Source organism: Hoplias malabaricus, chromosome 5 (assembly GCF_029633855.1).
Source record: "Hoplias malabaricus isolate fHopMal1 chromosome 5, fHopMal1.hap1, whole genome shotgun sequence".
Lineage (NCBI taxonomy): Eukaryota > Metazoa > Chordata > Actinopteri > Characiformes > Erythrinidae > Hoplias > Hoplias malabaricus.
The window spans coordinates 40,080,063-40,097,056 of record NC_089804.1 but is presented as its reverse complement, the minus strand read 5'-3'; the positions used below and the strand labels follow the sequence as shown (position 1 = coordinate 40,097,056).

The window sequence follows — 16,994 nt, the reverse complement described above, 5'->3', positions numbered from 1 at the left end:
AGAGGGAGAGAGAGAGAGAATGGCTGGGAAAGGTAAACCTGTATGGGTTTGAGGAAAGAGAATAAGAGTATGAGTAAATATGTAACATGAGTAAATACATCTTCATGATGATTCCTGTGAACTCAGTAGAGACACAGAGGTAAAGCTGCCAAGCTTCCAACTAAATATGTGTGTGTGTGTGTGTGTGTGGTCTTCAGATCCAGAAATAGCTGCTAAATCATGCTAATAGCAAGGAATTAGAGGTTATTTTCTAAGGGACTCAAAGGATGTGGACTTATCTATTGATGTCAATGAAACATCCCATCTATGCAGTTTGTGGCTCCATACATATGGCCGTAATTCACCTTGATACCATTTCATCAACTCCCTGGTAATGTCTTTACCTCATTTAGATGCCAAATGGCTTTTTAGGAGAGTTAGGCCTCCAGTCCCTGGTTTATGTCAGCTTTAATGCATCAGAAGGATGGCGTATGTTGGAGCCCAGCCCAGAATATGCAACCTCCCCATGGAGAGTCGCATCTACATGACCTCCCTACTGGTATCCAGAGGACCCCCTTTGGCTGGAAGACCTTACTGAACGAAGGAGGTCTGGCTCCAAATATCACTCACCACCCGAAAGACATCAGCGGACGCTCCAAAGTCCAGAAGAGTTATGCAGCCAAGTCTAAATGCCCTTGAGTTAAGGGGAATAAATCATACCTAGATTTCTGCTAGGAAGAGGAAACAGAAACAGACCGTGTTTGACAAACTTAGGGGTAACTTGCACATGGGTTAGAAAGAATAACAGAGAAAGGGGGATATCAGTAGGTTTAGTCCAGTCTGTCTGCCTCCATTATGAGTCTTCATCTTATTAGTCGTAAGACTAAATCTATAATTATTCATTCATTCATTATCTGTAACCCTTATCCAGTTCAGGGTTGCAGTGGGTCCAGAGCCTACCTGGAATCATTGGGCGCAAGGGAGGAATACGCCCTGGAGGGGGCGCCGGTCCTTCACAGGGCAACACAGACACACACACACATACCTACGGACACTTTTGAGTCACCAATCCACCTACCAACGTGTGTTTTTGGAGCGTGGGAGGAAACCGGAGCACCCGGAGGAAACCCACGCAGACACAGAGAGAACACACCACACTCCTCACAGACAGTCACCTGGAGGAAACCCACACAGACACAGGGAGAACACACCACACTCCTCACAGACAGTCACCCGGAGGAAACCCACACAGACACAGAGAGAACACACCACACCCCTTACAGACAGTAAGCTGGAGGAAACCCACGCAGACACAGGGAGAACACACCACACTCCTCAAAGTCAGTCACCCGGAAGAAACACACGCAGACACAGGGAGAACACGCCACACTCCTCACAGACAGTCACCCGGAGGAAACCCACGCAGACACAGAGAGAACACACCACACCCCTTACAGACAGTAAGCTGGAGGAAACCCACGCAGACACAGGGAGAACACACCACACTCCTCAAAGACAGTCACCCGGAGGAAACCCACGCAGACACAGGGAGAACACGCCACACTCCTCACAGACAGTCACCCGGAGGAACCCCACGCAGACACAGGGAGAACACACCACACTCCTCACAGTCACCCGGAGGAAATCCACTCAGACACAGGGAGAACACATCACACTCCTCACAGACAGTCACCCGGAGGAACCCCACGCAGACACAGGGAGACTAACATGGACACTGCTAACAGCACATATTTATGCTTAAATTTATTTAAACATATTTATCCATCACTTCATAGTTGGAAATCTGATCTAAATTCAGTATCTTGCCAAATTAATAGGGATATCAAAGTCTACCACTGTTCCTACCTCAGTACTCTCTCTCTCTCTCTCTGCAAAGTTTGATAAACAAGTCCTTTGTGTTCAGGAAATATGAGCCACAAAGCTATTACATTTAAATGAGGCTAAAGAATGATCTCACCTCAAGACCTCTCCTCTACAATGTTCATGAGAGAAAACACTCCATAATTGGAAACATGTTTTGTGTGGCTCTATTGTGTGGTTTGATAATGAAGACATGTGCTTGCTGCAGAACTACAATAAACCACAAAAAATGTGTTTTAAAAGGTTTTTCTATTTGTGTCTGTTGTGTCATGTTTCAAACACATCATTTGTCAAAGCTGTTAAGAAGTGGACTGAGAGTAGGAGTTCCTCACCACTGAACTCTTCAGTTTCACACTTCTGTCTGTGACATTCAACACACCCTGCGTTTGAAAACAACTGGTATGTTCATAGCCTATAATCTAAATGCAATGTAATGGTGATGTTATTACAAACCCACACAGCGTTCTTGGGCAACACTATTAAAGGGCCTATACACTACATTTCTCTTGAAATGTATTTACAAACTGTGCGTGGTTTTATGTACCGAAACTGTCATATATAGATTTTCGCATGACCATATTCACACAGGATGACAGCACAATGTATAACTACTGTGTAAGCACATACACTTCTTCCTTTGATGTGAATGAGCAAGACTATACTGCTGTAGGCTGGATACTATATATCTTTTGTTTTAATGACCTTAGAAATACAGTGAAAACAGGCCGTTATCTCTGCACAGTTGTCATATATATATATATCCTACATAAAAAATCAAGAACATTTCGGTTTTACATGATATGAGCCTTTTAACTTCACTATGATATTAAAGACTAAGCACCAGCGATATGAAAGTGTCTAACAAATAATTACAGTGGAATTTGAGTTCCTAACTTGTGTTTCTTACTAATTCAAGGAATAAGGTTTAAAAAACCGTTGGACTGTTTTAGTTGGTGTTAGTTAACGTTAGCTTGACTTGCTAAACTCGGTGGCTCAGATTATACTCGGCTACGTAGCTGCATTACGGAGGTTTATAGTGTCGGATGAATTCGAGTTCGACTTCGATCACATTTACAAGAATAACGGTACCTCTAAATTTGAGTTTAGCTTATTGCTAGGCTATTGTCATGAATAATGTGGGTTATTTAGCTAGCTAGATACTGTCATAACAGTCAGTCATAACGATGTTTTACCGCGATGTTGTTCAGCTTTTGTCCACCAGTGACGTCACGGTTGCGTTCGAGAATTTTCGTAGGGAGCTCGGGTTTTTCCGTCAATTTAATAAAATTGTCAGTTTTAAAGCAAATTAAGCATGCTATTTTCATTTTAATTCATACTTATATGTGACAGTAACTAAAATAATATGAAATATTCATGGAGGTCCATTAAGTGGTGCTTAGCCTTTAAGATCAGATGGAGCAAGCAACGCCCCCTGTACGTTATTTTTATTTGACACCTGTATTCCACAAATGCCCGCCTCTCTGCGCTGTAATTGGCTGCTGGGGCATACTCACGAGAAACTCTAACAGCTGATTGGTTAAGTTACCTTAACCAATAGCCAATCATAGCGCAAATAATAAAGCTTGCCGCAAAACGGGTGTTTTACAGAAAACATTGCCATCCGCACTAAATACACGGCTTTGGCGAGACAAGACTCGTCTGAGGTTTCAAACATGTGTCCGTGCGACTTTTAACTTCCCCCAATGAATGAATTATGGATTATAAAGCTTTACAGTTTAAGATTGAATAGCCTTACGAGACTTTTACCCGAGGTGTGTTAGAAGGTTGATAATCAAGGAGTCCCCCAACAGTGAGAATTCAACTGGTTTTGGTGAACACGAGGTTAAATATTTATTTTTATTTTAAACGAAACAGACCACTATTTACAAACACGCTCAGATAAATAAAGATGTGATAATAACGCTTTTTTGTACGTTTATAGTTATAACAGCACTGAACCTTAATAAGAGCTCAAACTGAGAGACACGAACGACACGGCAAAAAAAATAGGCTTATATTCATTAGCAGCCATTTGTAACCAACATGTAAGCAGTGTCTGTGTGTTTTAAGTATAAACCTCACTGAAAACCCAGTCAAACTGTAGCGGTTGTAAAGCAGAGGTTCAGTCCAGAGCTCCAGTCTTTAATTCTTACCTGAACCGCGGTGAGTCTTTGATACATTCCTCAAAATCCACCGTCATGTTGGCTTTTTAATCCTGTTCCAGTCAGATATTTAAACTCATCGCCCACTCTGTTGTCCGCTTGTGCGTAGTTTAAAGCAGTAGTTTATCAAGCTGGAGAACTGGTGTAGTCTTCTGAACACACAGTGACACTGACACACTCAGCTCATACACGCACACTCAGCTTCAGTTCATCACCGGCGCTCGGTTTAGGGACCGTCCACAAACTGCCATCATAAGTTAGGGATCATAAAACGAAAAACCGGCTCATAGATACTTTGCGGTGCTCTGTTTGGAGAGATAAAGGCAAGGGAATATCATCACTCATAAAACTACTATTCCCCCTTTCCCTCTCATGTTTTAAAATAAACTTGATGCAGTAATCATACTACACATTATAGGGGCCTGTGTAGTTTGTGGACAACTGATTATCTAACATATCTTTTGATATCAAGGTTAGTGATAGTAGTCGTCGCCCACCCCCATCCTCACCATTTGCTGCAGTAAAAAAAAAAATATTTTCTGGCTTATAAATGCCACTCCAAATCATCCAGAGGTACTGGATTAAGTTTCAATCCAGAGAGAAACACAAACCAATGTTGGGGCTCTAGCCAACACTTGGCATTGGAGAGTTTTATTCATTCATTCATTATCTGTAAGAGCTTATCCAGTTCAGGGTCACGGTGGGTCCAGAGCCTACCTGGAATCATTGGGTGCAAGGCGGGAACACACCCTGGAGGGGGCGCCAGTCCTTCACAGGGCAACACACACTCACACATTCACACCTACGGACACTTTTGAGTCGCCAATCCACCTACCAACGTGTGTTTATGGACCATGGGAGGAAACTGGAGCACCCGGAGGAAACCCACGCAGACACAAGGAGAACACACCACACTCCTCAAAGTCACCCGGAGCGGGAATCAAACCCACAACCTCCAGGTCCCTGGAGCAGTGTGACTGCGACACTACATGCTGCGCCACAGTGCCGCCCTGGAGACTTTTAAAACAATTTTATTTTGTATAAATATTTACTTATTTTTTCCTAACAATGAGGATCAAATCATGTTTTTATTAAATTTATTAAATAATGTTTTGTATTGTAAATAAAACCCACATTGGACTCCTGGATGTTTACTCCTACTTAAGTTGGTACAATAAATTACTTAACATCAAAATGGCTATATTTTTCATACGAGGCTAATCCTGAGCTTGTGCTCATTTCCCACCAGTTTTTAGATGAGCTCCGCCTCACAGCGTTTGGATTCGCACTCTGATTGGTGAATAATTCAAAGTTGTCCGTCGTATTAGCCAATCAAATCGCTGGGTGCGGAATACGAGTAGAATCACAGCTCCCATAAGAGGGCGGGAACTTTACTGCTGAAGGTCCAGAAATTGGTCTATTCGCTTAACGTACTGGCTATATTAAGAAATGCCTTATGTCTGCTGCACTACGAGTTCCATTACAGCAGGAACGATTAATAATTAATTAAACGCATAGATATGTGACAGTTTTTTTACATGTTTGCTGTCCGAATAGGTTCATTATATTTACTCAAAAAATCGGAATCTTCTTTTTTTTGCACAGGCATCGCAGGGACAGCCCAAGGTCCACGATTCTTCATTCAGCATGGAGAACATAACACTCCCTGAGGTTGAGTGTAGTAGTCGTGCTGGAGATTTCGGATGCAGACCTCCCCTTAATGGGTTTGAGCAGCTAGTCTTATGGAGTTTACTTCTGTTAAGTCTTGTTCGTTAGACCTTTCCATTTAATGTGCATTTTAACAGTAAACCCATAGTTCTGCTTAAAATAAAGAAATCATGCAGCCTAAGAGTACTCGTTATCTGATCTTCTTTCAGTACCTCGGTTCCAAATACAGGTCTGTGTCACACACACCTCTGGGAAAAATGCTTTGTTGTAACGTTTAATGGAACATACTATGAAGATTACAATCCCCTCAGTATAATCAGTCATTCTCCTTACAGTGGTGTGATGAAGGCTCCAGCCCACCAGGCAGTGGAGGGGGTCCAGAACCACTTAGAGGTCAGTTTAAGGGCTTTTAAACAAAAAGAATAGAGTTTGTTTCCTTTTGATATAATAGCAACATTAATTCTACAACTATAATGTTACAGAAATGATAAAAATAAAACAGTGGATGTCATGAATAAACTGGTATGTTATACACAGACTACAATTCATTTATATTCTGCAGCTGCTTTATTTTGATCATGGCTGCACTGAGTCCAGAGAATCCAGGGGCTTTACAGAAAATAAGAGCCAAAGATAATATAAAAGAAGCTCTGATAACTCACACTGACAGCAATAAGCTATTAAACTATTACAGTCAATAAAGAAAGGTGTAAAAGGTTCCATTAAGAAGAAATCAACTTTAGTTATTAATTTGGGAAAAGAGTTATGTTTATAATTGTTCTCATTAATAAAATATTTATAATAGTGAGAATTAATATTAATATTCAGGATTAGATCTATCCAGATTGTGTCGGCTAGTGGGAGGCTGCCATGTCACTTTATTTTAACAAGAAAAAAATCTGTTGGTCATATGTTTGTCATTCTGTACTGGATCGCAGCTGTAAGATGTGGTTGTTTTACAGCCCTTTATTCCCTTTTTTCGGCATCCAGAATGACCAACGAGATAAACGACTTACAACATCTGCCTTCTTCTCCATCCACTGCCATTATGCATAAATGCACAATTCTTTTGGAATGAGAAAAACCACTGATGGTTGCATGCATATGCTTTTCCTGTTGGCAAGGCACTAGGTCTCTTTCAAGTGGTCTCTTGGCTGGTCTTCAAGTGTGTGTGAGGCACAGAGGCCATGCTTAGCCAAATGTGTTAAGCTGTGGGACAGAAATTTCAGAAATGTGCTGACCACCTCAAAGAGGAGACTCGAATCCAACAGCAAACGTATCTTCATATGAAAAAGGAAGGGAGATCATACTGTGCCAGGACCTAATTGTGTTTGTGGTGCAGTACCATATGGGCGCAGAATGTTGGCATACTGAATATTGGAGATGATTACTGAAATCATGTTTGCTTAAGAGTCTGGGGCTCTTTGGGAATAAAAGATGATTAGAAAAGCGCAGAGTCAGATCTCGGCAGGTTCCTGTGATCGCTGGTCCATGCAGTTTATGAACGTTCTCATTGACAGAAACCATATTCCCTTTGTATCAAACGCCAGTGAGACACAAGCCAAGTATCTGTTTATTCTGACAGAGAATCATCAGATAAGTGGAGCTCTGTCCTCAAAACACCTCTTCAAGTACTTAGAGAATTAGTGAAAGAGACAGGAATACATCTGTTTGAGTTTTAGCAGAGAAAGTAACTCAGAACGATCTCTGCACATTTATTTTTTCCTATATAGGCTACATAAGCCAGGGATTTTTAACCCAGGGGTCATAGCCTCCTTGGGTGCTTTGTCCTGGTCCCAGTGGATTTGCAATAGTTCTAATAAAACATACCAGTACAAACCAAAACGCAGCTCTGCTGGACCGGTGACTGATGGAGGTGTTTAATGCCAAGTCCCACTTGATTATGTATCCTGTTCAAACGAACCAAGCAATCATCAGTCCTCACCAAACTAAACATTTACATGCGTTTCTACAGCAGCAAGAGACAGAAAATAAAACGGTGCACTGCTGATTCCCAAAGCCACACACTCTGTATTCAACACAAGGATTTGTGTGTATTCAAATGTATTGGCTGCATTATCTGTACCCTATGTTATGGCTGGATTAATTTATGAAATTAGTAGATTAGTAGACACATTTGCTGTAAATGTTTCCCTTATGCTGATTCTCTCTTTAGGGCAGCACGGTGGTGCAGCAGGTAGTGTCGCAGTCACACAGCTCCAGGGACCTGGAAGTTGGGTTCGATTCCAGCTCTGGGTGATTGTCTGTGAGGAGTGTGGTGTGTTCTCCCTGTGTCTGCGTGGGTTTCCTCCGGGTGACTGTCTGTGAGGAGTGTGATGTGTTCTCCCTGTGTCTGCGTGGGTTTCCTCCGGGTGACTGTCTGTGAGGAGTGTGGTGTGTTCTCCCTGTGTCTGTGTGGGTTTCCTCCGGGTGACTGTCTGTGAGGAGTGTGGTGTGTTCTCCCTGTGTCTGCGTGGGTTTCCTCCGGGTGACTGTCTGTGAGGAGTGTGGTGTGTTCTCCCTGTGTCTGCGTGGGTTTCCTCCGGGTGACTGTCTGTGAGGAGTGTGGTGTGTTCTCCCTGTGTCTGCGTGGGTTTCCTCCGGGTGACTGTCTGTGAGGAGTGTGGTGTGTTCTCCCTGTGTCTGCGTGGGTTTCCTCCGGGTGACTGTCTGTGAGGAGTGTGGTGTGTTCTCCCTGTGTCTGCGTGGGTTTCCTCCGGGTGACTGTCTGTGAGGAGTGTGGTGTGTTCTCCCTGTGTCTGCGTGGGTTTCCTCCGGGTGACTGTCTGTGAGGAGTGTGGTGTGTTCTCCCTGTGTCTGCGTGGGTTTCCTCCGGGTGACTGTCTGTGAGGAGTTTGGTGTGTTCTCCCTGTGTCTGCGTGGGTTTCCTCCAGGTGCTCCGTTGTCCTCCCACAGTCCAAAAACAAACTTAGTAGGTGAAGTGGCGACTCAAGTGTCCGTAGGTGTGTGGATGTGTGTGTGTTGCCCTGTGAAGGACTGGCGCCCCCTCCAGGGTGTGTTCCTGCCTTGCGCCCAATGATTCCAGGTAGGTTCTGGACCCACCGCGACCCTGAACTGAATAAGCGGTTACAGATAATGGATGGATGGATGGAATGAATGAATGATTCTCTCTTTAATGTGTATCTTGTACAGATAGCTTTTTCCTTTGTTTTATTCTCTCACACCAGTGTAGCTTTGACCGAATGATGCTTTCGATAAATAAATGATGGCCAGTGTTTCAGGGGTTTTTAGTCTGTATTTCAACCTCAAAGACTTTTTATAAACAATATAATACAGTTTAATATAGTCAGTTGTTGACGTGTTTTTATATAGAAACAAAAGTCATTATGGATTTCAGTAGTTTATAGCCTTATAGCTATCACATTAAAAAAGTGGTTAAGAAACCTTGAAATAAACTGTTGTTTAACCTAAATTTATGACAGACACATGCAAATAAAATATTAACACTAATACAAAACAAACAACAGCTAAATACAGGTGATTTTAAAAAATCAGAGCCATGCAGGGTTGTACGAGATTGCCATATTTTTTTCTGCAATAAAAAGAGCCACATTTAAAAAATGTCACTCAACAGATTCATTGTTTCCTAGATTGGAGTAAATTTAATTATATTTGCCAGATACATCATGGAAAATGACAACAGCCAATTGTCCCTTTGTGTCAAGCAGCAAAATGTAGTAAATTAATCTATATACTATTTAAATTAAAATGCATGTGGAGTCATAGCAGTTTAACACTGCAGCCATTCAAAAATGTTTGTTTACATAAATGTTAGAAAGTCTTTGCTGACCCTTCATTTGAATTACTCCCTATAGTTTGCAAGCAGGTTAAATGTCTTTGAGCAGGTTTCATATTCTCTTGGCATTACCCAAGACATGCAGTCTTCCTCTCATTTGAAAAAGAGCTTTAACATTCTGCTTCAACTCTCTCAGCCATTTACAGTAAAATACATTCATTCATTCATTCATTTATTCATTATCTGTAACCCTTATCCAGTTCAGGGTCGCGGTGGGTCCAGAGCCTACCTGGAATCATTGGGCGCAAGGCGGGAATACACCCTGGAGGGGGCGCCAGTCCTTCACAGGGCAACATACACACTAACACCTACGGACACTTTTGAGTCGCCAATCCACCTACCAACGTGTGTTTTTGGACTGTGGGCGGAAACCGGAGCACCCGGAGGAAACTCACGCAGATACAGAGAGAACACACCACACTCCTCACAGACAGTCACCCGGAGCGGGTATCGAACCCACAACCTCCTGGCCCCTGCGACATCTACCTGCTGCGCCACCGTGCCGCCCTACGGTAAAATACAGATTATAGGTTTTTGTCAAAGACACAGGGTCCACGTGACAATTTAAGGTAGATTTAAAAATAGATTTAAAATGTCAGTGTGTTTAATAGTTGGAATTAAAAACTCAAATTTCTCTTTCAAACTCCAATTGTTTTTCTTTTCCCGGTAGAATGCAGTGAAAAGACTAAAGCCACTAAATGAGGTGTCACTGTCTATCTCCAGCCGAACGGACACTGGGGTGCATGCTCTCTGTAACTCTGCACATCTGGACCTTGTGCGAAAGGCAGACAAGCCACCCTTTACAGAAAAAGTCCTGACAGAGGCCTTGAACTTCTTTTTAAAACCAGAGCCCATCAGGTAAGAGGTTCTGTGTTAAGCTTTTCTAAGATAAGGCTGTCTCTGAAGTGTAATATTCTGTCTACAGTGAATTTAATCAACACCAATCATCAGAAAATCACAATCTTTCTGCATTCACTGTCAATACTCTCAGCTCAACTGATCATACAGGAGCACAGTGTAGTTGTACTGTTACAGACTGCAGCACATCTGTTGCTCTGCATACTTTGTTTGCCCTCTTTCTCCCTGTTCTACAATGGTCAGGACCCCTGACAGTCCACAACAGGGTGGGAATTATTGGCCCCTCAGTATCACTGCTGGGCTGAGATTAGTACAATAAGCAAAAATGTCCAGCCAATAGCATCCTAAGGTAATCAAAAATATGAGACCTATACATAAGTTTGACACGGGTGGAAAAGTACCAGAGTATTCTGTTAAGAGACTGGTCAAGCAAGTTGTACAAAAAGTATATTTAGGGGCTCCTAGCCTAGTTCTTTTACAAGCCATAGTTTGCTTCTCAAAGCTCACATAAAATTTTTGTTGCTGCTGTGTTCTGACTTGGAGTCGTTCTTGCTGCTGTCATGAGGTTTGGGTGCACATGCCAGCTCTGCTAATGTTTTATTCAGTGTTCCTGTTAGCAGCAAAGCGCCTAGTGAATGTTTAATACCAAGCGAGGGATTGCTCTTTACTACACTAAAACCCTGCAGCTCTGACCGACTGCCCACTGTGGGGCAGAGCAGTGTTTTAGGCAGTTTCTGGTCAAGGGCAGTGTCCCAACATGGACTTACAGCCTCTAAGACATGATGTCAGAGTTTTAAAGGATGATTCCATACCAAACCCAAAAGGTAATCTGTTACTCCTTGCAGTGAAGTTAGTTTGGAGGAAATTCGCAAACTTTCTCCAGACTTTCTGTCAGTCGGTAAAATGAGCTCATCACAGAGCTGTGTTGTCGGGATAGGAAGTGGACTGCTTCCTGAAGGAGACGTCACATTTAAAAATATGAGATTTAGGTCAAGAATGGCATACGTCGGTCGAATTTAAAGGGCCCATATTCTCCTTTCCCTAAAATCCTTGTGACATCTGTATTGATATGTACAGGGGTTGGACAATGGAAGTGAAACACCTGGTTTTAGCCACAATAATTTATTAGTATGGTGTAGGGCCTCCTTTTGCGGCCAATACAGCGCCAGTTCGTCTTGGGAATGACGTATACAAGTCCTGCACAGTGGCCAGAGGGATTTGAAGCTATTCTTCTTGCAGGATAGTGGCCGGGTGACTACGTGATGCTGGTGGAGGAAAACGTTTCCTGACTCTCTCCTCCAAAACACCCCAAAGTGGCTCAATAATATTTAGATCTGGTGACTGTGCAGGCCATGGGAGATGTTCAACTTCACTTTCATGTTCATCAAACCAATCTTTCACCAGTCTTGCTGTGTGTATTGGTGCATTGTCGTCCTGATACACGGCACCGCCTTCAGGACTCAATGTTTGAACCATTGGATGCACATGGTCTTACTGGTGCAATGTGTAGTTAATGAAGATTGGCCACCGGGCTGCTCCAATTTAGCCCTGAAACCTCCTACACTACAATGACTGGTGTTTCACTTTCATTGTCCAACCCCTGTACTGTAAAATGTTACACTGACATTTTAATTATTAAATGAATCTGAGTGAAATGTTTTTATCCCGTATCAAACAATGTCTTTAAATTGTTTTTCACAAATAAAAACAAGTGTGTTACAAGATTCATATGAAATGCACCTATAATCTGTAGTGAACTGTAGTGACAACAAACCAAGGCTCCAGCTGTTGCATATACAGATTATTTTCAGATTGGTTTGGAAGCGGTCCTGCTTCATCGCTCCATCAGAGCAGAAGGGCATTTGGGCCAGTGGGCCACAAGTCTCTCATCAGACCCTTCAAATCCAAAATGCTCACGAGGTCTAAAGACGCTTTAAAACTTTAATGATGCTTGTTTGTATTCAGGCCATGTTTATTTCACTTTTTTTTTAGGACACCAAGATTAAAGAAGGAGATGTACCTTAGTGAAGACTGGGAGATACAGAACAAACACATGTATTGACTGTGAGAATGATTGTTCAACAATAATCAAACCCAGATATTGCTTTAAAAAATGCGAATACCTGGCACCAGCTGATTTGCTTACATCCCCATGCACCATGTGGTTTATTCAGAGAAAAGCTTTCAGATGATGACTTTATGAAAGCACTTCAATTTCATTCAAGTAGATGAGTGCAATGTCAACAAGCTCTCAGATAGTAGCCCCACATTCAAACTCTCATTGTTTTCTCAATAGAAACCCCATAGAAGGTAATAATGTGGTCCACCTCTTTACTCTTGTGACATAAAGGAGATTGTGTTTGTGTGTGTGTGTGTGTGTGTGTGGGTAGGGGGGGGGGTCTGGTGTCAGGTCTTTTCATAAGGCCTCATGGGATTGTGTTGTATAAATGTTTAATGTAGAGTGAAAGCTATTGTGTGAGTCCTGGAGGACGCTCAGCAGCTTAAATGCATGGAATAATCATTATGATGAAGACCATCAATGGCGTACTTGGCAACATTTGCAGTAAACACTTTACATATTGTATTAGAGATGTATTAGAGGTGCAACAGAACATTTCCTCAGCAGAGTCTTACACATATCTAGGTTTTATTTATATGTGTTGAGTCATGCAGTCCCAGCTTGCAATTTTATGTGCACTTGGAACTGTACCCAGATCATGGTACATCATGTTCCTGTCATATTTACAAGTATGCTTTGTACAACAGAAAGGCTTAAGAGAAATGATCTTTCCTACTGTTGGATCAATGTGTGTTATTAAATGAAGGCTGTTAACAGGGAGTTTGTTCCCCAGAGTCTTTGCCTGGTGATCAATAATGTCATCCATTATATAGACCTCACTTCATTAATTCATTCTGAACTAAAGTGTACTTTAAAATAACCAGTGACACCCAATGAAACATCTTATTTAAATATTTATCTGAACGACTTTCAATGAGTTAGAATATTTTGATGGGATTATATTCTACAAGGGCGGCATGGTGGCCTGGCAGGTAGTGTCGCAATCACACAGCTCCAGGGACCTGGAGGTTGTGGGGTAGATTCCCGCTCCGGGTGACTGTCTGTGAGGAGTGTGGTGTGTTCTCCCTGTGTCCGTGTGGGTTTCCTCCAGGTGACTGTCTGTGAGGAGTTTGATGTGTTCTCCCTGTGTCTGCGTGGGTTTCCTCCGGGTGACTGTCTGTGAGGAGTGTGGTGTGTTCTCCCTGTGTCCGCATGGGTTTCCTCCGGGTGACTGTCTGTGAGGAGTGTGGTGTGTTCTCTCTGTGTCTGCGTGTGTTTCCTCCGGGTGACTGTCTGTGAGGAGTGTGGTGTGTTCTCTCTGTATCTGCGTAGGGTTCCTCCGGGTGACTGTCTGTGAGGAGTGTGGTGTGTTCTCCCTGTGTCTGCGTGGGTTTCCTCCGGGTGACTGTCTGTGAGGAGTTGGTGTGTTCTCCCTATGTCTGCGTGGGTTTCCTCCGGGTGACTGTCTGTGAGGAGTTGGTGTGTTCTCCCTATGTCTGCGTGGGTTTCCTCCGGGTGCTCCGGTTTCCTCCCACAGTCCAAAAACACACGTTGGTAGGTGGATTGGCGACTCAAAAAGTGACCGTAGATGTGAGTGTTAAGTGAATGTATGAGTGTGTCTGTGTTGCCCTGTGAAGGACTGGCGCCCCCTCCAGGGTGTATTCCTGCCTTGCGCCCAATGATTCCCGGGAGGCTCTGGACCCACCGCGACCCTGAAATGGATAACCACTTACAGACAATGAATGAATGAGGATGAAAGTCACTAATTGAAGCCACTGAGTGTTGGCTTCAGATATTTCTAATGTATTTGTTGTAATTGTAAATGTATTCTCTTTGGAACAGAATCACAAAAGCCTACCGCGTGCCAAATGACTTCCATGCACGCTATCTCGCCACATCTAGAACTTACGTGTACCGCATGGCCACAAGAATCTCGCATCACTCAGAAATGCCCATAACAGAGAAGGATCTATGCTGGGCATTACAAAACATGTAAGTACCCCCCACCCACCCACCCATCTCCTACACCCTGCTCATGCTCTGTAGCCTAATGCCTGCAGGACTGCTCCTACATTGAAAATGCAATGCTCTGACTTCACTTGATTCAAATATGTGCATTATATTCGTGTTAATAAAACATTGCCTGAAGGTTTTCAGTTTACTTACTTTTGGCAAATGTAATTGTGTAGTTTGAAAATGTTTTATTAATGTCGAAATGATGTACATGTTCGAATCCAGTTGACTTCTTTCAGTGTGTTTTTTTTTTCTTCTTTTTTGCTGCAGAGTTGGAGCTCCAGGCCTATGCCTTTCAAGCCCCAAGTCTCAAAGCATGAATTAGAACAGCAGACTTTGGCATCAAGAAGCAATGGCACATTAATTATAAACACATACAAGCAATTATGAATTAGGGCCAAACTAAAAGATATGGGTCTGCCAAAGTGAAGAAGGAGGATAGTGGGGGCAGCGGGCGGAAAATCTTCATGCTCCGGCTTTACTCTTTTCAAAAGTGTACTATTTCCACATGAATAACATACATTACATGGACACAGTTGTTGTCAAAAGTAAGTAAACCCAGAGACGAAATTGGGTGGATGTGTTGTATTCATGTGGAAATATCGTACACATTTGAATCAAGTAAATTCAGTGTATATTTTTGCAGTGAAGGATGATGGGAGATTGGGAAAAGCCTTTTTGCACCATGCCTCATCTCAGAGGGTGATGCGTGAAGATTTAATACGGTCCTTTTTTTTTCTCCTCTCTTTTTTACTTTTTGGCTGAAAGTAGGGCAAGATAAGCTGCAGGCTTATTGTGACGCATAACACCCACACATGTCTCTTGCTCTGTTTCTCTCCTTCTCTCTCTCTCTCTTCCTCTCTTCTTACACTCACACATTCACCCCGCCCCTTCTCATTCATAATCATCATCCATGTTCTAGATATGCTTCTGTGAATCTTCTTCAATTTATTCCTTTATTCTGGCTTCCGTCACGTCACAACCTGATTTGCCTTAATGCCGTTTAACACCCTCACTGTCTGGATGAAGACATCAGACCTACATCAGCAGTGAAATGCATTTCTAATGCCACGACGCGTGGTAATTAATGTTCATTGTAAATGATAACACGCAATGCACAAGCCGTTTATAGACTTGTGTGTGTTGAGCTCAAGAGCACAAAAGCACAGTGTTGAATAGGGATGCTTCCCCCTTCTGGTTTTTCACCTGAAATAATAATAATAGTCAATATCTAATATCTAATAGTCATAATACTGCCTCAAAATATAACTGACACATATTTGATTCATATTAGGGGTGGTTAAAGGTACGATATGAACATCCATCCATCCATTATCTGTAACCCTTATCCAATTCAGGGTCACGGTGGGTCCAGAGCCTACCTGGAAACATTGGGCGCAAGGCGGGAATACACCCTGGAGGGCAACACACACACTCACACCTACGGTCACTTTTTGAGTTGCCAATCCACCCACCAACATGTGTTTTTGGACTGTGGGAGGAAACCGGAGCACTCGGAGGAAACCCATGCAGACACAGGGAGAACACACCAACTCCTCACAGACAGTCACCCGGAGGAAACCCACACAGACACAGGGAGAACACACCACACTCCTCACAGAGGCTCACCCGGAGCGGGAATCGAACCCACAACCTGCAGGTCCTACCTGCTGCACCACGATATGAACAGTTTTCATCATAAATTACAAGAGTATGAAGAAGGGGAAATGTGAACGCTTGGTCCATTTATCATAAAGTGCTTGTGCATGGAGATGGGATTTTTGAAATATGTATTTCTACATTTGACATTTCCTCTCTATGCTATCTTCTGACAGGGAGCTGGACATCAATGCCATGAAGGAGGCCAGCTCATTGCTGACTGGGACGCATGATTTCAGCACATTTCGTGCCCTGAGCTCAGACGCTCCCTTCAAAAACCCAGTGAAGACCATGGAGCTAGTGCAGATTCAGCCAGGGCTTTCCTTCAGCCAGCGCCACTTCCACAGGTACACACTCCAAACCTGACATTAAACTACTATCACATTTACAATCGCTTTCATTGTCCCTATACTACTCTATAATTTGACCAACAGGGGTTAATATATGACAAACAAGACACCAGAAAAAACGTTAATATTTTTTAGTAACTATTAGTTAGTAATTGTTATATACAGGGGTTGGACAATGAAAGTGAAACACCTGTCATTGTAGTGTGGGAGGTTTCATGGCTAAATTGGAGCAGCCTGGTGGACAATCTTCATTAACTCCACATTGCAGCAGTAAGATCATGTGCATCCAATGGTTCAAACACTGTGTCCTGAAGGCGGTGCCGTGTATCAGGACGACAATGCACCAATACACACTGCAAGACTGGTGAAAGATTGGTTTGATGAACATGAAAGTGAAGTTGAACATCTCCCATGGCCTGCACAGTCACCAGATCTAAATATTATTGAGCCACTTTGGGGTGTTTTGGAGGAGCGAGTCAGGAAACGTTTTCCTCCACCAGCATCACGTAGAGACCTGGCCACTATCCTGCAAGAAGAATGGCTTCAAA

The 16,994-nt window shown here is 42.9% G+C and overlaps 2 protein-coding genes across 3 annotated transcripts in view; one reads left to right on the top strand and one right to left on the bottom strand.

Moving 5' to 3' along the window:
- The window catches only part of acap3b (ArfGAP with coiled-coil, ankyrin repeat and PH domains 3b), a 72,257-nt gene extending 68,028 nt beyond the window's left edge, over positions 1–4,229 (bottom strand). Inside the window, exon 1 of the mRNA XM_066671306.1 lies at positions 4,014–4,229. Within this exon, the coding sequence (XP_066527403.1) occupies positions 4,014–4,060 (47 nt within the window). The 5' untranslated portion in view covers positions 4,061–4,229. The remainder of the gene's footprint in view (positions 1–4,013) is intronic.
- Positions 4,230–5,684: 1,455 nt separating this feature from the next.
- pusl1 (pseudouridine synthase like 1) overlaps positions 5,685–16,994 on the top strand; it is an 18,754-nt gene continuing 7,444 nt past the window's right edge. For both annotated transcript variants that reach the window (XR_010802593.1, XM_066670461.1), the window contains exons 1-5: positions 5,685–5,919; positions 6,026–6,083; positions 10,178–10,365; positions 14,267–14,416; positions 16,273–16,443. Coding sequence is in view for 1 of the 2 variants with exons in the window: in XM_066670461.1 (XP_066526558.1) it covers positions 5,861–5,919; positions 6,026–6,083; positions 10,178–10,365; positions 14,267–14,416; positions 16,273–16,443 (626 nt within the window). In the remaining variant the exon portion in view is untranslated. The remainder of the gene's footprint in view (positions 5,920–6,025; positions 6,084–10,177; positions 10,366–14,266; positions 14,417–16,272; positions 16,444–16,994) is intronic.